Source organism: Acomys minous (genome assembly GCF_964271855.1).
Source record: "Acomys minous genome assembly, chromosome: 17".
NCBI classification, from domain to species: Eukaryota; Metazoa; Chordata; class Mammalia; order Rodentia; family Muridae; genus Acomys; species Acomys minous.
Window position 1 is genome coordinate 16,361,542 of NC_140500.1, and position 22,060 is coordinate 16,383,601.

The 22,060-nt window shown below is 35.9% G+C and overlaps 1 protein-coding gene across 1 annotated transcript in view; it reads left to right on the plus strand.

Moving 5' to 3' along the window:
- LOC311587898 (vomeronasal type-2 receptor 116-like) overlaps positions 1–20,542 on the plus strand; it is a gene marked incomplete at its 5' end in the record, with an annotated part of 47,223 nt that extends 26,681 nt beyond the window's left edge. The window contains 5 exons of the mRNA XM_084765244.1: positions 6,632–6,923; positions 7,253–8,059; positions 10,310–10,537; positions 11,559–11,682; positions 19,496–20,542. Of these exons, the coding sequence (XP_084621370.1) occupies positions 6,632–6,923; positions 7,253–8,059; positions 10,310–10,537; positions 11,559–11,682; positions 19,496–20,415 (2,371 nt within the window). The remainder of the gene's footprint in view (positions 1–6,631; positions 6,924–7,252; positions 8,060–10,309; positions 10,538–11,558; positions 11,683–19,495) is intronic.
- Positions 20,543–22,060: the final 1,518 nt, after the last annotated feature.

A 22,060-nucleotide genomic window follows, 5' to 3' on the forward strand; every position in this document is an offset into this window, starting at 1 on the left:
ATATAGTTTGGATTCCCTCCTTTATGTTCATAACTATTCCCCTTGTTATTCACATTTTCCTATGTTCTGTATTTGTAGTTGCTCAGGAACAACTGTACCAATGTATGTGTTTTTCTCTGTAGTATGCAGCAACAAGCCCATATGTGAAAAGAGTATACTTCAGTTATATGAACCATGTGTTTCTGGTTGGTCCCGGATAAATGAAAGGATTGTATCTTGTAAAAAACTCAAATTTTCACATAGACAAAATTAAAGTCAAAGTAGTTCATCAAAGGAAAACAATATTTTTTCCATAAAATACAACTCTCAATCCTATTTTTCTGCATATCTTTAAGTGAACTGTATTACTATTTCCAGAATAAATAATTGATAATGGAAAGAACCTGCATGTTGTGTAGGACAGTAAAAGTCATCCAGAATTGATTTCTCCAAATTTATCCTTCTGTATCTTGCCAGTGACAATTGTTCTGCTCCTAACTGTATCTTGACCCTGAGCACATTTCCCCACTCTTCCATATGGCTTTGTAACTCAGATATCTTTTTCCATGAATTACAAACTTGTGTTCATTTCGTTGTACATAGTCAGATCAGCCACTGAGTGCTTTCTAGTCTTCTAAATCCTTTCATGGATGTCTACCATGTATTGGTGTGCATTCATTAGCTTTAGTATTACCATTGTGTTGATTGTTCTTCTGTATCGACTGATCTTTCCTCATCCATACATTTTCATTTAATTAGAACTGTGGTTATGTTTGATGGTTCCCCTTATCTCAGGGCAATGAAAATGGAAAATATAATTAATATACATGAGTATTTTCCAGCACAGCTGGAAGTACAAACACAGCCAGGCCATCAAGTGTAGACCAACTCCTCTGATGTAAAGGGGTTTTGCCAGGGTATGGCTGGGAAGAGTACACAGGCAATCATGGTCAGTACTGTGAGAATTGGCCTACCTTTCTCACAAACATACTTACAGAAAAAGTCATGAACTCAAACCTCCGTAGATTAATCGACTTTAAAATTAATGCACTAAGAAGTTACTTGCCATATTTTTCTGACCATAAGATGCTCCCGAACATAAGATGCATGCAGTTTTTAAAACAGTAAAACAAGAGAAACAGTAAAACAGCAATTGGACCATAAGGCACACCCTAATTTTCCCCAACTTTTGGGGGGAAAGTGCATCTTGTTGTCTGAAAAATACAATAATTGTAAAATATTAATAATTTTCTACTCCAATTGAATAAGTAAATAATGCATGAAGTATTCTGTGATTTTCAATGCAAATTATGTGATGCACTGAACACTTAGAAATAATAATAAAAATTTCTTTGATTTTTGAACCTCCAGAGGAAGGCTCAACTGAATAAATGCCTCAATAAGATCAGGCCATAGGCAAGCCTATATGGTATTTTCTTAATCCTTAATTAAGTTGAAAGTGCCAGCCAGCCCATTGTGGGTGATGCCACTCCTGAGCAGGTGGTCCTGTGTTCCTAAAGAAAGCAGTCTGTGAAAGCCATAGTTAACAAGCCATTAAAGAGCCTTCCTCCATGACCTCTGGCTCAGATCTCCAGGTCTTGCACTGCAGGAGTCCCTGTCCTGATTTCCTGACATAAAAGCAGTAAGGAATAAGTGTAAACCTAGTCTGCTGGATAGACCCAGGTAAACTTAAGGCAAGGTAAAGTCATTTGAGTCGAGGGAACATCAATTAAGAAAATGCGTCCAGGACATTGGGTGTAGGCAAGCTGCTCCTGCATTATCTAATTTATATTATTATGACAATGAGGTAGGCCAGTCCTGGCTTGGTAGTCTTTAATTCTATAAGGAAGGAGACTCTAAGAAATTCATTATGTGCAAGCCAGTAAGTAGAAACCCTCAATGGCCTCTGTATCAAATTCTGATTCTATGTTTTGGCCCTGCTTGAGTTCCTGTCCTGACATCTCTCAGTGGTGGACTATAATGTGGAAGTGTAGCATAATAAAAACTTTGCTCCCCGTTCTGCTTTTAGTCATGATATTTCCTCACATAATGGTAACTATAATAAAGACATCAGATAAACCTGCTCCTCTCCAGTTTGCTTTTATTATGGTGTTTCATTCAACAAACAGTAACACTAACTAAAAGATCTCATTTATGATTTTGCTTTGTTTTGTTTAGTGTGTGTGAGTGTGTGTTTGTGTGCATATGTGCATGCATTTTGTGTGTGTATGTGTTTATTTATTTATATTTTTCAACAGGATCTCTCTAACTCAGGTGACCCTAGCAGTCCTGGTTATTCAGAGTACGCTGGCCTGGAGCTTACAAAATTCTGCCTGCCTCTGCCTCCTGTTGGTAGAATTAAAGGCATGTATTTCCATTCCCAGTGAAACATTTTAATATTGCCATTTCTTTGTCCCCTCACTCTTCCTCCTCCCTGCCTTCCTCCCTCCCTTCATCTGTCTTTTCCTCCATCCTTGTTTTTTTTTTTTTGTTTCTTTCTTCTTTCTCCTTTTTTTCCTTTCTTAATGAAAGAAGCAGACATGACCTCAGAGATCCACCTGCCTCTCCCTCTTGAATGGTGGTTTAAAGGGCATACCATCAAACCTAGCTTTCCTGTTTTTTAAAATAACGATAATAGTATGTTTGCTTTTTAAATTTTTCATGTTTCTTTGACAGAGTTAGTGAGGGATGGGAATGCATTTGGTTAGATGCAGAGGAAATAGGAAAAAAAAGAGAAAAAGGAAAAAAAATCTACCATTATAAAAGAAAGATATTACATATGTCCTCAAACACAGAGTTACTTTAAATTTATTAATGAAGATGAATGTTTACCCAATCTATGGATGCAGATTTCAAAATCACTGTACAGAAAGAATGAGAAAGTATCAAATAAAATTGTGTTGAATTTTAATCATTGTCTTAACCATAATACACGATCTGTACATTTATATTCCACACTATGTGTTGTCAAACAAAAAATTTTTTTAATGTAGAGATAAAATCTTGGTCATAAGGTTTCTATCTCCTTATCATTATTTTGTGTGTTGAAGCACCTTCTGGTGCTTTATCATGAAATACGTAGTGGTGATTGCACTCTATCATGTATTGCCTATTGGCGAAAACTGTATTTATATTTCTGACAAATGTTCCCCCATTAGACACAATATTACCTCTTTTAGCTTTTAAAACAATTTATTACTAGCTGTTAATGGTGGTGGCGCCTTTATTACCAGCACTCTTGAGGGCAGAACCAGGAAAATCTTTGTGAGTTTGAAATCAGGCTGGTCTTTAAACTGATTACAGGAAAGCCAGACTACACAGAGAAAGCCTGTCTCAAATAGCCAAAAACAAGTGTTTATTAACTCATAATAATTCCATACGTAATATTTTGATCATATTCATCCATGCCACCCCTCATCTGATAATTTCTCTCTCCTCTATGCCCTCCCCAAATAGCTTAGTGCTTCTTCTGTCTTTCACAGCCAAGTCCAGTTTGTGTTCTATGTGTACTACTGTAACTGAGTTTTCCTTTGAGTGTGGTTGATCATCTTGTGGTAACAACAGTGAAGAAACTGACTATCTTTCTCCCAGCACCTACCAAATCTCAGTAGAATCTCACCTAGGCTATAGATTTCATGTACATATCCTTCTCCATGACGGTATTTTTTTCTTCTTTGATCATTCATCGTCTTGTAGTGCTTTCATAATCATTATGAGTTCAAATATACAACTGTTGTGGACAGGAAATATTCCTTCCTGGTGGTTATTCAGAGCCTCTGGCCCTTACAACTTTCCCACTTCCTTTCAGTTATGATTCCTCAGCCTTGTTTGTAGAGTTGTGATATGTAAGCTACATTTATGACTAAGAACATCATAACCTTTTTTATGCTACCATGATAACTCATTGGTTTCTGAATTTTTTGCCATCCAATGCCAAATGAAGCATCTCTGATGAAAGGTGAGGCATGCATTAATCAATCCATGGATACACTGATAGGACTTGGTTTCATAGTGTGTCCATTTAGCAGAATAACAATTCTTCACTTGGGTTTGTGACTTAGGTAGACACAAATTCTGTCTATTTTAATAGTGCCAAGTATCTATTCCATACCATGGACAGACTTTATGTCACACTAGAAAAAAAAGTGTCTCCACATATAAACTGTGTCTATTTTTGTACCAGAAGGCATATAATATGAATCCAGTAATTATTGAAACCCTCAAAGTATATAGGTGAAGGAGAGTGATGATTACTTTTATTTCCTTCAGTAGAATGCATAGCAACTTTCAGTACTTTGAAATACAGCAAGGAGAGATAAAGCATCCCAGTGAGTACCAGTTCATTTCTTCATATTCTGTAATTCAAGTATACACTATTGTAAGCAACAGAATCTTATAGTTAAGTTCTGCAAAATCCAATCTTGTATCTATTTGAATATACCCTAAACAATAAATTGGAAAGATTATCATGTTTGATTTTCTTAATGTGACTAAGAATGGGTATTGTAACTATATATGAGTTCATTGAAATGAATGGATTTCTGGTGTTGTTCATATTTATGCCTAGCATTTTGATTTGAGTATTCTTTATCATAGATTTCTAATTTTTTTTAATTGGCAGCTTCTGAACACATACTTTAGTCTTTGTAGTCTGTCACACTCTCCCAAATTTGGTGGTTTTCATTATTTCACCCTGCAAATGTGTGTGGATTCATCTCTGGGTCTTCAATTCGATTCCATTGATCCACCAGCCTATTGCTTTGCCAATACCATGCTGTTTTAATTACTGTTGCTATGTAGTACAGCTTGAGATCAGGTATGGAGATTCCTCTGGAGGATCTTTTTATTGTAAAATACAACTTTATCCTTAAATTTGACTTTTATTTATGAGATATATATATATATATATATATATATATATATATATATATATAATATATATATATAGTTTCATTTTCTTTCATTTGCATGGACTTTCTGGACAAATCCATTAAGATGAAAAGAATCACACCTCATGGCATGCAATCCATAAATCTCAGCAGGATCACAGAAAGTGAATGTAGAGAAAGGAAGAAAAAATACAATGTTCTTTGGGCTATAGTGCATGTCAGATATGTAGCAGATGGGTAGCCATCAAAAGGAAAAGAAGTTTTAGAAAGAAATAGTGAATCACAAAGTATCAGAAAGGCAAACATTGGTTGAAGCAAGCAAACACACACACATACACACACACATACACACATAGAATACATCTGACAAAACAATACACAACAAAAATCCCTATGTGACTAAAAGCCCAGAATTCTGCAGAAGAATTTTACATCTAAAAATGGTCTATTTCTCTCATTTTCAGGTATGTTTTATTTGGAATTAATCCCAATATACAAAAATTATTGCTTTGACATTATTAAGTGCATAAGTTTTTGTCTCACTCTGTAATTATTAGATCAAAATTGGCCTAATAGGATAAAATGCTCAAGATGCCAGTCTTGAGTTCTCCCAAAGGACATGAGTGTACTTATGCAACCCAGTGATCACAGGGAGGGTAAAAGTAGGGAGAGGTGACTCCCTACAAGTTTAATGGCCAGAGTGCTGGGATTTTGTGCTGAAGCTAAAAATAATTTAAAAAAAAAAGGTGGAGTTAATTGGTGTTGTCCACTCTCTTATTCACAGCATTGGGAAAGGAGAAGCAGCAAGTAACTTCAAGGCTGGATTAGTTTAAAGAGTGTGTTCCAGGCCAGCCAAGTTTCATGGTCAAACTCTGTGTCAATCAATCAAATGACTCAGTTATTCAGTCAATATTTTATTGAAATCAAAATAGAAAGTGTTAAATTATATTGAGAGACATAAGGACACTGGATGTCCTTCTCCATCTTACTCTCACATTTTTGACAGTTGTACCTACATATAGATTTATATCTACAAAAGTAATGTACAGAGTTCACAAACACATGGAAAGGTAATATAAATTTGGCTATGGATTCACATGAATTTTGAGAAATTGAGAGGCAGAATTAATAATATCCCCAGGAGTTCAATGCCTTTCTCCCTCATAGCATGTTCTAGGCCATAACCTTATTGCAAAATATTATAAAAATGAGATTTTTGGCAATATATGGCTTGATTTATCTTTCTGCTCTTCTTAAGAAGCATATTTTCAAAGGAAATGGGTGATTGCATCAAGATATAGTGACCTTTCACAGTTGTGGAGGCAAAAGCCAAGCATTCTGATGTTTTGTTTTTGCTTTGCTTTGGTTTTGGTTTTTTGAGACAGCGTTTCTCTGTATAGTGTTGACAGTCCTGCATTCAATTTTTAGACCAGGTTGCCTAAATTCAGACACCAAGATTTTTGATGTTTGGTCAGAACCTAAGACTTTATTAATAAAGAGATTTCTTTTAATTTTTACCACATAAAACATAAATATTGATTTGTAATAATAAATTAGAGTTCCAGAGGTCATAAATAATGTGTATTTTATTATAATATTTTATATACTGCTATGTATTTAAAATGCATATACTTATACCTGGCAATTCAAAAATATTGAATTTATAAAAACACTGGCATTTGAATTATGAACACCATTACAATAAGTGGTAAGACTGTATTTTCTAAGTATTTCTAATGTATAATTTTATGCAATCTTTTCAGGTATAATTTTAAGAGCTACAAGTTGTATCTGGCCCTGGTTTTTACCATTGAGGAGATCAACAGAAACCCTCATATTCTACCCAACACAACTCTGGGCATTGATCTTTATAATGTTATACCTTTTCAACTGGATATTTTTTATGAAACCCTTACTTGGATGGCAAGGACGAGGACGCCTATACCAAATTACAGCTGTGCAGGGAACAGAAAGTCTGTAGCTGTACTCACAGCTACTGCATGGACAACATCTCTTCTTGTTCCAACACTGCTACATCTCTACAAAATACCTCAGGTGAGGGGTGGGAACTAGGAGTCAAGTATCATTATTGACATTATAGGTGCCTTAAATGTAAAGTAGTGGCGCTTTATTTAATCAGGTGTCAAAGGAAAGTATGAAGGTAATTGATGATACACCCATATGCCCAGAACTTGAAATAGAATGAAGGAGAGCTGGATAAGACCAGCAAACTGGAGAAATGTTAGCAATTTTGTGGAATACATGATAATGGGTTTACATTTTGAAATACAACATCCTGACTGTTTCCATCTCTTAATTCGGGACTGAGTTAGCATTTGATGTCAATATTCTTACTCTGGTTTTCAATTTTGTTTTCTCTTCAGCTCACTTTTGGACAATTTGATTCTGCTTTGAATGATCAGGTTCAGTTTACTTCTCTCCATCAGATGGGCCACAAGGACACATCTCTGTCCCTTGCCATAGTCTCTTTGATGCTTCACTTTAGCTGGTCCTGGGTTGGTCTGATCCTCCCAGATGACCACAGAGGGATTCAGATTCTGTCAGACATGACAGAAAATATGGAGAGGAATAGCATCTGCATAGCCTTTTGGAAAATGATCCCTGCGAACTTTATTCCTGCTTCCACTAAATCATGGCAAGATCTGGAGGAGATTCAGAAATCATCACCAAATGTGGTTGTCATTTATGGGGACATGGTTTCTTCACAAAGTTTAATGTTTCGCATTGCAAAGCTCTTAGTGACATGGAAGGTCTGGATCTTGAACTTTCCATGGGATGTTGACAGTCTTTCAGATTACTTCATGTTAGGGTCATTTCATGGCAGTCTCGTTTTTTCACACCACTATGAAGAGATGGTTGAGTTTACCAATTTTATTCGAACAGTTAATCCTTACAAATACCCAAAAGATATTTATCTTCCTAAAATTTGGTTTTTATTCTTCAAATGCTCATTTTCTAAGTCTGATTGTCGCCTTTTGGAAAACTGCCAGCCCAATGCCTCTTTGGAGTTACTACCCAGACACATTTTTGACCCAGCCATGATTGAAGAGGCCTACAATATATACAAGGCAGTGTATGCTTTGGCCTACAGTCTCCATGAGATGAATCTTCAGCAAATCCAGAAGCAACCATATGCTAATGGACAAGGAGAAGCATTCCTCCCCTGGCAGGTAATATGTGTTCCTGCATGCCATAATATCAAAAATGTGATTTTTAATTATATTCTGTGACATTCCTATTATGTATAATAATTTTTAGACTATATTGTCAATAAGCACGTGGAAAAAATACTTGTTTCCCTTCATGTCTAAACGCATAATGATGAGTACTGCTCCCTGTAAACGGCTTGGGAGGAACAAGGAACATTTTACTAAGTCAATATTAAGTTCCCAATCCAAGTTGCCTGATAGTTTTCTTCATTAGCTCTTTATTATTAACCATGAGATTTTCCCATATGTATTCCTCAGAGAAAATATACAAATGTAGAACCAGAATAGTTAAAATGCTTCTGAGCACTACCACAGCTATATGATGTTAAGGATCACTTTCCAGTGCACTTTTGTTCAAGACCTTTATTTTATGGACAGAAAATCTGAATATATTCAAAAAGTGGAAATGTGTGGCTTGCTTTTAAAAGCCACCATAATCAGCTGAATCCATATCCCTTTCTGTCTTCAAGTGTTGGTTTTGCTTAATTGAATGACTTCTCTTGAAGAAAATGAGATTTTCAATTTTTTAAATATATATTTTGCATATACATTTATATTATTACAAATACATAAAATAAAATACATACAGTTTTGTTCATAAAAGTCTTTCACTAGCTTGGTTAGAGTTATAATAAGATCCTTTGTTTCTTCGTGTGTGTGGATATCGTGAAGGGTGTTTCACTAGTTTCATTCTCAGCCTGCTTTTCTTTGGTTTTCAGGAGAGCTACTGATTTATTTATTTATTTATTTAAGTTAGTTTTGTATCCAGCTGCTTTAAAGAACATGTTTATACCCTGAACAATTTCTATAGTAGAATTTTTGATGTCATTTCTATATACTCTCATATCATCTGTGAATAGTATCTCCGTGATGTTCTCTACATGTCATATTTATGAAGTTGTCTGGGACATCAAGTACTATATTGAAGAGATATGAAGTTGTCTAGAACATCAAGTACTATATCAAAGAGATATGAAGTTGTCTAGGACATCAAGTACTATATTGAAGAGATATGAAGAGAGTGAGAAACCCTGTCTTCTTCGACATGTCAGCATTTTATCATGAGTGCTTAAAAACAATAAGTTGTGGGAGTCGGCCACAGTGATTGACAGTGTTACAAAAAAGAAGAAATACATTGGTTGAGGAAGTAGTGAGTCAGGTTGCAAAGACAGGGAGATCTTGCAGCTCAAACTGACAACCAATCACATTGTTTCTTTTTATATAGGTTTCACATAAAAAGAGAGACTAATGATTATCCAAAAAGTACAGTTTTCCATTCCATGTCTGGGAATAAAAGTCCACTCATAATTAGAAGGTACAAATAAAACAGATTTTTAAAATTATCAGCCCTACAACTCCTTACAAAATAATTTAAAGAAGACCTGTGCTGAAGCAAACACATTTATTAAATGACACTCTGCTTTTATCCTGGCATGATTTGCAGATTTAAAGTGTTCCAGAGAAAGAGAAAGTGTCTGAAATGATGTTTTCTTTTTGTAATAGCAAACATTCATACCTATTCTTACAATATTGAGGAATAAGTAGGCCAATGTATCTAATTTACTGAGTTCTATAGCCCCCGAAGTGTGCCGTGTGTGGGGCCCTGCCTTTAAAGTATATTTTCAGAGAACTCTAAGTGCATTGAAAAATGAGACCTTGAATTTGGTACCAATTCTCATGGCCAGTGCTAGGTTATGTTTTTTAATTTATATTGTTCTGAATATACTGTCTGAGTTTGCTTAAGGTGGATACCCCAAGAAGATTACTGGAGTCTTTGTTTCACTGAGAAATTCTGAGCTTTTTGCTTCTCATCTTTTATGTCAATTTCAGGGTATAAGGAAGACGGGCCCTATAGTGTTATTTACTTAAAGCACAAGGGATAATAAGTCTAGGACTTACTAAAAAGACTCAGAAAATAATTTTCTCAAGAAAAGACATAAAATGAAGCATAATACAGAATGTCAACAAGAATGCAACAGGCAGAGACCAAAAACTAAAAGTTAGAAATAGAAAATCAGGGACCACAGACTTGGGCTCAGGTTTGCAGAAACTGTGACCAACAGTTGTGCTCCCTTTAACTTTCACCATTTCCAGTGGATATTGCTGTGACAACTGAGATTCTTTGTACTACTTAAAAACAAACAAACAATAAAACTCCAATATTTTCTAATCTCAGATATATTTCACCATATGTGCCTGCGTCTCTTTTAGCTCCTCCCTTTCCTAAAGAGCACACTACTGAATATTCCTGTGAGAGATCACACAGTAATGGATGGGAGAAGAAACTTAGACTCAGAGTATGAAATTCTCAATATCTGGAATTTTCCAAAGGGTCTGGGATTAAAGGTGAAAGTCGGAACTTTTTCTCCAAATGCTCCCCAAGGTCAACAGTTCTCTTTATCTGATCAAATGATACAATGGCCGATAAAATTTACTCAGGTGAGTTCTGACTCATTTCATTTCTTTTACCTTCAATAAATTAAAAATAATTTTCAAGATGTATTGATCCTTTGCCAGCCATTTGATAACAATCAATATGAACTAGTGATAAGAAACTGCACATAAAAACAGCCAACACTGACTATTTTCTCATTCCCTGACTCTGATCAATGGAAAAGTTTATTTTCTTATGAGTACAATAACTATTAGATTTCTGCCTCTGTCTCAAAACACTACTACAATATTACTTCATCATCCACACAAAGGAATTTTAGTGAAAGAAGAGGCATAATTTTTGTTTTGTCAGCATCAGAAAAGGTAGAATAGCATAGCAAGTGTATCTCTGTGTGCTCCTGTGTGTTCATTATAATTGGTTTGTTGTATCAAATTGTCAACAGAAGCATCTGAAGAAGAAACAGGGTCTTGTTTTTGTTTTTGTTTTTCTGACTGTGAGCCTTATTATATCATGGTGGGAAGTGATGACATCATGTGCTCAGAGTAGAATCAGAGATCAAAAAAGGTGGTTTCTTATCTTCTCTCTCATTTTCATTCTATCTATGTCAGAAGACATGGAAACACTGATGCCCATTTTGTGGTGTCACTTTCCACCTCAATGTAAATTTCTCCATAAAACTCCTCACATACTTGCATATAACTTGTTCCATGATGAATCCAAGCACTGTCAAGCTCTCAAAATACATTCACAACCACATTGGATATAAAAGCTACCCCTAGCAATCAGTAAGCATAGAGAGAAGTTGAATCTGAACTCATACCATGACTTTCTAGAACACAACTTTAATGACATAGTCTTTGCAAGAGATTTATAGGATTGGACCAAGGCTTAAGGGAGTGGAGAGTGTAGACTAAAAGTTGCTAAAGTTAGTAATACCAAAGCACATTATCTTCAATTGTAGTCATAAGAGTTTGAAAATTAACTCTTTGATGATACTCAGAAATTATCTATTTACTTAATTAGAAAAAATATTGGGCATTTTCTAATAGCTTTTATCTCTCTCAGATTCCCCAGTCAGTGTGCAGTGAGAGCTGTAAGCCTGGATTCAGGAAAGCTGCCCAGGAAGGCAAGGCTGTCTGCTGCTTTGATTGCATTCCTTGTGCAGACAATGAGATTTCCAATGAGACAGGTAAATACAGGCATCCAACTGGATTTACAATTTATCCATGGTAGTCTATAATACCTAAGTAAAATGAAAAAGAGAAGAAAAATATAAGCTTCTGTTTCTTGATTTGACATTAAACATTGCTATGACTTTTATTCCCCCAGGAAAGAACTGTGTGGACATGAAGCCATCCTTGACTTGCGTCATTGTTCCATTGCAGGCATTTGTCCCCAGAAGGAAAACATAATGCACTAAAAATAAGATGGTTTTATTTTTCCATGATCACAGTGTTCTGAGCACCTTTGTTTATGTTTTAAAAATCTGTTTACTAACATGTAGTATTTACTTAAAGCTTGTATTTCTTACATAATCTTTAATATTATTCCCAGTACAACTTTATTTATTTATTTTAATGCATGATAAATGAATGGAGAGATGGGTTTCATTTTCCTATTACATATATTATCTTTATTAACACTCAGTTTATTTTGATTTACTGAAAATAGACTAATTCATATAAAATTCATATAAAAACGTTTGTCTCCTTTTTAAAATTAAAAATAGACTCTTCTCTCATACAATATAAACTGAATATATTTCCTCTCCCTCTACCTCTCTGGTTTCATTTCCACTCCTTCTTTTATCAGAGATCTAGTTGTTAAATTTCTTTAGGGAAAGAACATGCTTCTAAAAGATAATGACAAAACATAACAAAATAAAATATAATAAGGTAAAGCAACAATCATAATATCCAAGTTGGAGATTAGAAAACAGGACAACAGTAAAAGTACAAAGATTGTGCAGAAGAACCAGAGATTCGTTTCTCCAGACATTCATGAATCCAATAATACTACTAAACTGAAAGATGCAGTAGATTTGCAGAGGACCCAGTACAGAACTTTGTTGGCCCAGTGATTGCTGAATTAGTCTCTCTCTGTGTTCAAAAAAGTTAGTTGTTGCAGAGAGCCTGTACTTTGGGTTTATATTTTCTCCTGTATATACCCATTTCCCCTTGCACTTTCCACCTCAACTTCTATGAGTTCCATGACATCTAAGAGGAGTGAATACATGAGAGTATCTCACTTTAAGCTGTGTGTTTAACTCTGTCTGTCTGTCTGTCTGTCTGTCTGTCTGTCTGTCGCTCTCTGTCTCTGCTCTATCTATCTATCTATCTATCTATCTATCTATCTATCTATCTATCTATCTTTCTCTGTCTCTCTTGCTCTGTCTGTTACTCCCTCTCTGATGCCTCTATGTGTGTCTCTGTATGTGTTCTCTTATGCTCAGTGAAATTGGTTGATTAAGCCACTGATCTCTGAGTAAAGTAGAATATAATTAGGAATCATTTTTTAAGATGCATAGAATTACTATTACACAAGGTCTCTGGAGTATTTAGTCTCTTATTTTTGGTTGCTCAAGTCATGGCAGGAATGGGTCCAATCTCGTGGATGTGGGCTCTGTATCAACTCACATGTTGATTGGTTACAACCTCAGGGTTTGTGTCACCATTACCCTAGAACATTTTGCAGACATAATTGAATGTAGATCGATAGTTTGTGTTTGGGTTTGTGTAAAGACACATCTTTTGACAGCCTATACAGTATCTTTCTGTGTCACAGACAATATAAAATGAGGTTGAAGGTTATATGTAGCACCATTTTAACCACACTATGCTCGATGTTGTGTTTTGTTATATTGTCTTCTGCAGTGGGTTCTTGATGTCAGTTTTTGCAGACCACCCTATTACTTTGAAAGCAGCCCAGGTTTACTGTAGGCATAAGGATCTTGTGTGATGCAAATGCTAATATCTGTAAACTCCCCCTATCTGTTTGCTATCATTGTTCTGAATATCTCCTGTGTAAATGTTTTTTAAACATTGTTTCCCAATGGTCCTCTGATATGCCAACAAAGCATCTTACATCCAACTTTCTGAGCAAGGGAGACCATAGGGCTTGACTTATTGCCAGCAAGGAGGAAAGGGCCAAGATACATCAAGAGAGAGATGGAACAAGGAAAGCTGCAAATGCAAGTATCTCTACGATGTAAACTGGAAGAAACCATATTAGCTTTGGGGGTTAAAATAGATTAATAACCATTCAGCTCTGGTGCTATGAAGATGGCAAAAATAATACAACACTGTGTCTTCCAGGCATCTCAGAATCATAAATTGCATTGTTTGTAGCTGTGGTAATGCTTTCATTTTTCCTGTAGTATTGGACATGTAAATTATATATTACAATGACAGAATATCATTAGTTATCATCTTATTGATATTTTTAAATATGTTGTACTGTCTTTTACCTTAGGTCTCTGGGATATCTAGTTACTTGCTCTTTCTTACCCAAGCGGTGTATGTATGTATGGACTGTGCCTCAAGTCAGATTAGATATTGGTTGCCTACTCACACAAGTCCTGTGGGACCATTGCCCTAGCATATTTTATATGCAGGGAACATTGTAGGTCAATGTTTCTGTGGCTGAGTTGGTTTCCACATTTTCCTTTCTTCAGTCTGGAGACTAACTTAATACATGAAAGAGATACAACACAGGTAAATTCTCTGTGTGGGCACCAGCTCAACTTCTCTATTTTCAGGGAGTTGTGTGGATGTCGTTCTCTGCAAAGAGGACCCATTCTGTTAGTTTGTGCAAAGTACGTCTCTCTTTGCATTAGTCTTTATTATTTTGGGATTTACATGTTATCTCCTGGGCCAAAATCTCCATCGAATGTACCCATCCCTATGACTAAAAGTGTTGCCTGGTTATAAGAAATGCTCATCTGAGGTTCTTCAGCTTCTATTTTTAGGAGTTCTCAATAGGATCCCCTTTATAGATTCAAGAACGTTTCCACATAAACACAACTTCTATCCTCACTTCCAGCTATTTGTTCCAACATTCCGTCTGTGCCATCTCTACTCTCCTTTGAGTTTTCCTGGTCCTTCCTCCACTTGCCTACAGTCTTCCTGTAAAATATATTTAATTTCCCCTTCCTAAGGAGATGCATTTATTCCCACTATATGGCACTTCTTTTCCTTAACCAGTGGTGTTCAATCTGTGGAGATTAAAAATCACTTTTAAAGGGTTGGTTGACACCATCAGGTGGGAGGAAGACATTTACAGTACAATTCAACATAGTAGCAAAATTGAAGTTATGATAGAGCAAAAAATGAATTTTGTGGCTGTGAGTCACCACAAGAAAGCACGCAGAATTACAAAGTCATAGAATTATAAAGGTTAAGAACAAGATTTCTGGTTCCTAAGATTTCTGGTTCAATGTATCATTTACTTAAGGTCTCATACCTACTTATAAGTATTACATACCATATTTGGTGATTTTTTGGGGGGGATTGTCCTATATCACTCAGGATGACTTTTTTCTAATTTCATTCACTTGCCTGCAAATGTCACATTTTTAACAGCTTTGTAATTCTCCAATGTTTAAGTGTAACACTCTTCTTTATCCAGTCTTCTATTGAGGAACATCTAGCTTATTTCCAGCTTTTATCTGTTATGAATAAAGCAACAAAGGGTATGGCTGATCAAGATGTATTGTGCTATCAGGTGCTGTTCTTTGGGTCTATGTCTAATAGTTTCCTTAGCTTGTTTTTGTTGTGAATCAATCCAAAATCTTCTGAGGAACTGCAATATTGATTCTATTGTGGTTATACAAGCCTACATGCCAAGCAACAATGGAAAAGCCTTCTCCTTATTCCACATCCTTACCAACATGGGGTATCACTTGTGATATAGATCTTTACCATTCTGTTATGTGTGGGATGGAATATCAAAGATGTTTTGATTTGCACTAGACTTCCATGATGGCTAAGAATGTTGAATATTTCCTTGCATTTTTCTCAGACCTTTGTGATTACTTTAGAAAACATTCTTTGGTTAGATATGTGCAACATTTTTAGTTGGGTTATTTACTTTTTTTTGTATGCAGTGTTTCTTGAGTTCTTTATGTATTTTGGAAATCAGTGGCCTTCAGATGTGGAGTTGTTAAAAGAAATGTATCATTTTGTAAGGAGTTGCTTTGTCTAAATGACTAAGTTCTTTGCCTTACAGAAAAAAAAAATGCACTTCCTTGAGATCCCCATTCATTAATTGTTCACCTTAGTGCCTTCCTATCATTGTTCCATTCAAAAAGTACTTTCCTGTACTAGTGAATTCAAGGATATTTCCCATGGCCACTTCTGGCAGGTAAGGTGTATTTTCTCTTATAGTGGGGTCTCTGACCCACTGAGTGTTCAGTTTTCTGCAAGGTAATGAGTATGGAGATGCCTACATCCTTACCATCCAGAAATCTAATATTACCATGACCATTTGATAAAAATGCTTTCTCATTTACATTATGTAGTATTGGACTCCTTGTGAAAAATCATGTGTCCTTATATGCTTTTTTAAAGTAAAACTAATTAATTTACTTCTTTATGTTACATCTCAGTTGGCCTGTACTCCCTACTCTTCTCCTGGTGCCATTGTCACTCTTCTGCCAAAACCTTTCTATGCCTCCTGAGAAAAGTAGCCCCCACCCTAATCAACCAACTCCAGGACATCAACTAGCATCTCAACAGTAATGGACACATCCACTTCCACTGTTGCCTGGCAAATCAGCCCTTCTAAGGGAGAATGATTATAAATTTGGCAGTAGGGTCTATGTCCTCAACAGTTCCTGCTCCTCTTTTACTAAGGGACACACATGAACCCTGAGGTACACATATGCTACATCTCTGTATGTTCCCTGGGTTCATTACATGCAAGGTTCTTGGTTGGTCTTCATTCTCTGCAAGATCCTCATTGCTCTTGTTAGTTTACTATGTTGGTCTTCTTGTGGAGTTTTTGCATATCCAGGTATTTTTATTACCCTTCATATTAAAATTCTTGGAAATATCAGTGATAACAAGGCATGTACTTAAAGGCAATTCAGGCAAGATATAGGAGGCCTATAGCCATTATCAAAATAAACGAAGAGAAACTTAAAGCAATCACACTGAAATCAAGTAACTTTTCTTTTTGAGTGTTTTTGCATCTATGTTCATAAAGAAAATTGTCCCATGCTTCTTTTTTCTTTGTTGAGTCTTTATTTGGATTGAGTAAAGGGAAACTATGGCCTCACAAAATGAATTACAAAGTGTTCCTTTCTGTGCCTTGTGGAATAATTTGAAGAGAATTGACATTAAATATTCTGTCAAAAATCTAGTAAAATTCTCTACTAAGTCCATCTTGCCCTGGGCTGACCTTCTTTGGGAGAGTTTAGTGACTGCTTCTATTTGATTCAGGGATACTAGTTTTCTTATGTCATTCATCTGATCTTAGTATAACTTGTAAGTAGTATCTTAGATAAAAGTTATCTATTACTTTTAGATTCTCCAATTTGTTTGCATCAAAGGTTTGTAAGCATCTCCTGATTACTTTTAATGGGGAAGATCTGTGGACTCTATAGGAGATGGGAACACAAGGCCAGGAAGGTTGCCAAGACTGTTCTGCTGTGCAGTGGATGAGATTGGGAGTTGAGGGATTTGGTGTAGGAAGTGGAGGGAGTAGAAATTCTGTGAGCAGCCTTCCTGCTTTTTTTTTTTTTTTTTTTTGTCAGGCATGGCCTGTGGTTCACCAGGGGGCACCTGCTGGAGCTGAAAGCTGGAATAAAGCAATGAGCAGAGGGAGATAAAATAGGAGGAGTTTAGTCTGTGGATCAACAGAAGATGAAAGCAGGAAGGAAAGGGTCTATAGCTTGTGTTCTGTTTAGTACTAAAGATGAGATTGATGGGTAACCTCTTGGAAAAAGGGACATGGTCTGCAGAAACTCTCCTGGTATTCTGGCAAGAACACCCTCTATTTGGGTTATTTTCTCTTAAGTACATTCTGCTACAATTTCTTACATGTACTCAATATATCCCAGTAAGCTCACTGCTACTAACACTTGTGATCTCAGCGCATACTTTATAGTCAGTGTATTGTTTTCATGGTTTTTTCTTCTCATTTTGTGTGTGACTTATTTGGTCATCTTCTTGAGCCTTGGTTTCAGATTGTACCATGGATCCTGGTGAAGTAATCTACTGCTGCACAAGTAAAACAATTAATTCTTCTCTCTCTGTATATTTTTGCAGCATATTGTTTTGCAGGATGGATAAGAGAATTTCCTCATTGGCCTCAATCAAACAGGGTACTCATCCATAGTTGTTCACAGTTTCTTAGTGCAATGCCAGTGCTGCCTGGAAGCAGGAAATGTGTGGTTCTAATAATGTCATCATTTTGCCTTCATATCCAATATATTCCTTGTATGTTGTAATGGATGGTTTAAAAGTCCTTGTTTTGGGTGGGGATTAAATCAGCACTTATTCTCAAGATTTTCTGCAGTCTTTTTTCCTGTCCCGCATCACAGATCACTGTGAAAATAGGCTTCTTTGACTAAGGAAGAGTGTTCCTTTGGATGTGTGTAAACACAAATGTTTAGGAAGTTGTTTGACAATAACTAGATTAAGCAAAAGAGAAGCACTGTGTTCCTTCTTATGTGAATGACGCCCTCAAACCACAAAATTTCATGTGTTTTCACATGAGGCTTGAAATAATCTTTTAATAAATATTCTTTGCCTGCACTTTAGCTATATGGTAGATCCATAACTATTTTTAATATGTACTGCATAGGATCACCCCAGTCATGTATACAAAATCCTACACAGTTTTCTGTTAGTGACTATATTTTGAAAATGTATGTAACTAGTTTTTGGGTGAAACATACATGATGAAATATGGAAATCAAAATAATACCATTGATACAATTTTGTAGAATAGACAAAACCTATTTCTTAAAGAGAAGTACAATTTTATATAAATTGTTTAGTGAAACATATGCCGTGTAACCTACATAAGTCAGAGGTGCAATTTAATTCTTGATGTATCCATCTTTCAATATGAAAAAACACTAAAAATTGAAGCATATATATGTCATGAGAATATGATAAGCTTGAGACGACATTTGAGAAAATTTTGATTTTAAAAAAGTTGATCCCACTATAGAAAAATCCCAAGATATTAAAGGAGACATTAGATTCTCCTGAAAATAAATTTAGAAAATATTCAGTTGAAAATATAAAACAAAGAAAATCCATTGCTGAGGTGATTGGACTTAGAAATACACAAGGTCTAATATAATACAGATATGTCATTATAAACAGAGGTGTTTATGTTTTGTAATTAAAAATAAAAGCCACAAGTGTTGAGGAGTAAATTATTCACAATTTCCCTTTTGAATACCTGGAAATATTTCAGTGGTTCTCTCTATATATGTTAAAAAATAATGTATAAGCTAATTATTACAACATATTACTAGTTAAAGATTTAAGCTTAGAGGTTAATGATTTATAGAATTTCAAAAATCTTTCAGAGTATGAGCTAAATCAGAGAATGAAAGGGATTTCATGAAAATTATTATATAAGGGTCCTAAGTCAGAGAACACTATTTAAAAAAACAAATTGAAAAACAGCCTATAACACAAAATGTATGTCCAGCATTTGTCTTTTTTTTTAATGGTAATGTCCAGTTAAAACTAAGATTATACAATGTAATTTTTTTACTTTACAAATTATAAAATATATGGAGAAACATCACAAATCCATAAAAAGTATACAAAAACAAAGGAAAAGCATTGGTCTTCGTTCACTTTAGTCAGCACAGGACACAAGGGCTGTGTAGATGTGAAATCATTCACAGAGTAATTAAATATTTCTGTGTGAAACCAATGAAGGTGATTCTGAAGTATTTCAATGAGCTGAGGTCGAGTAACAGCTTAGGAGGAAACGCATCAGGTAGGATTAATTCACCCTCTTTCATTTCTGAACAGATATGGATCACTGTGTGAAGTGTCCAGAAAGTCACTATGCAAACTCAGAGAAGAACCACTGCCTCCCGAAATCTGTGACCTTTTTGGCCTATGAAGATCCCTTGGGCATGGCTCTCACCATCACAGCACTGTGCTTCTCTGCACTCACAGCTGGGGTTCTTTTAGTCTTCGTAAAACACAGAGACACACCCATTGTCAAGGCCAATAATAGGACTCTCAGCTACACCCTGCTTTTGACCCTCATCATCTGTTTCCTCAGTTCCTTGCTCTTCATTGGACAGCCCAACACAACCACATGCATCTTGCAGCAGACAGCATTTGCAATTTTGTTCACCGTGGCTCTCTCCACAGTGTTGGCTAAAGCTATTACAGTGGTTCTTGCCTTCAAGGTCACTGTTCCAGCTAGAATGGTGAGGTGGTTGATGGTATCAAGGGCCCCTAATCTCATCATTCCCATCTGCACACTCATCCAACTTGTTCTCTGTGGGATCTGGCTGTTTACCTCTCCACCCTTCATTGATCAAGATGCTCATGCTGAACATGGTCACATCATCCTTCTGTGCAACAAGGGTTCAGAAGGTGCCTTCCACTGTGTCCTGGGGTACCTCTGCTTGTTGGCACTTCTGAGCTATGGCTTGGCCTACTTGTCTAGGAATCTGCCAGACACATTCAATGAAGCCAAGTTCCTGTCATTCAGCATGCAGGTATTCTTCTGTGTGTGGGTCACCTTCCTTCCTGTCTACCATAGCACAAAGGGGAAGCTCATGGTGGCGATGGAAGTCTTCTCTATCTTGGCTTCCAGTACAGCACTCCTTGGCTTGATCTTTGCCCCCAAGTGCTACATCATTTTGTTAAGACCAGAGAAGAACACTTGCCTTGACATCAGGCACAAAGTCCATTCAGGAAGAACAGTCATTTAAAATTTACTTTAAAAATAAATTAATCTCTGTTAGTAAAGGAAGCACAATAGCTGAAAGAGTGTCACAACACTGTAATTCACTTATTCTGGTATCATATATGATTATGTGGGACGTAATATTTCATTTAATTGTATCAAAGTCTATTTGCACTGGAACCATTATTTTTTCTTCTTAATGGATACTAACATTACACCTTTTTAATGTGATAGGACCTCACTAGATATTGTTTGAAAAGCTGCACCCCCATAAGTAGAACCCTCTCACATAACTTCATGGATATCTGTGTTCTGCCTCTAAAGATTTGGTGTTGCAGATGTGTCTCCATGTCCAGCATGTTGTAGTCTTTTGTCCTAGGATTAAAAATATTAAATAATGTGACTTTATTATATTTTTGGATTCCCAAATATTCTAATATATTCTAATGTGTAAGTTGAATATAATTAGTCCAGACTGTTTTTCAAACATCTATTTGACATGATCTCATTTTTAGTGACTTTTCAAAGAAATGCCATGTTTTAAAATGAGAGTAAAAGCTTATTCTATTTTCAGTGTCATTATTTTGCTACGTGTAAAATAATGAAGGCTTTCATCTTAGGGAATTATATAAAATGCCTGATTTGGAACTAGTAGAGTTTGGAAACCTAGAGGTCAGGTTCAGGATATGAGTTATGATCAGGTTGTTCATAGGCTGTTAGGAGCACTAGGCGTTGGAACAATGGCAAACAAGGTGAGTACAGTTTAGCAGCAGATATGGCTACATATAGAGAGTTAATAAAACTGTATAGCACAAGTAATATTTAGGTTATTTATATACTTCATTGATATACATATATCTCTTTCCTAGAGAAGTGGGATTCATGGTTAATTAACAATGGAAATGAAAAATAATATTTTAAATGATCTTAGGGAAAGACTTTGAATCTGATGACAGAAAGCATGTTTAGATACTCAGTATCCCTGAAGGGAACTTATGATAGTATGAAAAGAGGGACATAAACTCTCCTATAAACTCTCCTATTCTTGAAACATCCTAAGTGCCATCTATAGGAGGCAGCATGTGCTGATGTAGTTTAGACAGCCACAGTCACTTACAGGGTTTCCGTCTGAAAGTTTGCTCTTGTTCTGGTATGATTGAATCATCGTGGGATATGGGTTTGAGCTCCACAGATGCTGTTGTATTTCTGAAGCAATATAGAAAGGTGGAAGGCAGAATGTGGTCAGTCTGCCATCAGCAGAAAGGTTTGTTTATTTCTAATAGTGCAGACAGATATACTACAGAGGAAAAAGGTGTATCAATGAAAAAGGGATGTGCGCACATAGGCTTTATGTAGGATAGTTTGTAAAGCCAGAAATTTAAATTCAGATTCAGTTTACTACATACTAGTCTCTACTTTCTGGGTCATTTTTTCACATGTCACCATTGTATCTTAAGAAAACGCCTTCTGCTGACCACTGTAATGAATGTGTGAGTAGATGGCAGATTTATTGATGGGCAGTGAATGAATAAAAGTGCAGTTTCAACACAGACTTAGGAGATTTCAACAAACTTCAACACCCCATTCTCCCCCAAAACTAGTCAACAACAACAACAACAACAAAAACAGCAGAGAAATAATGACACTGACAGATGACATGAATCAAATGG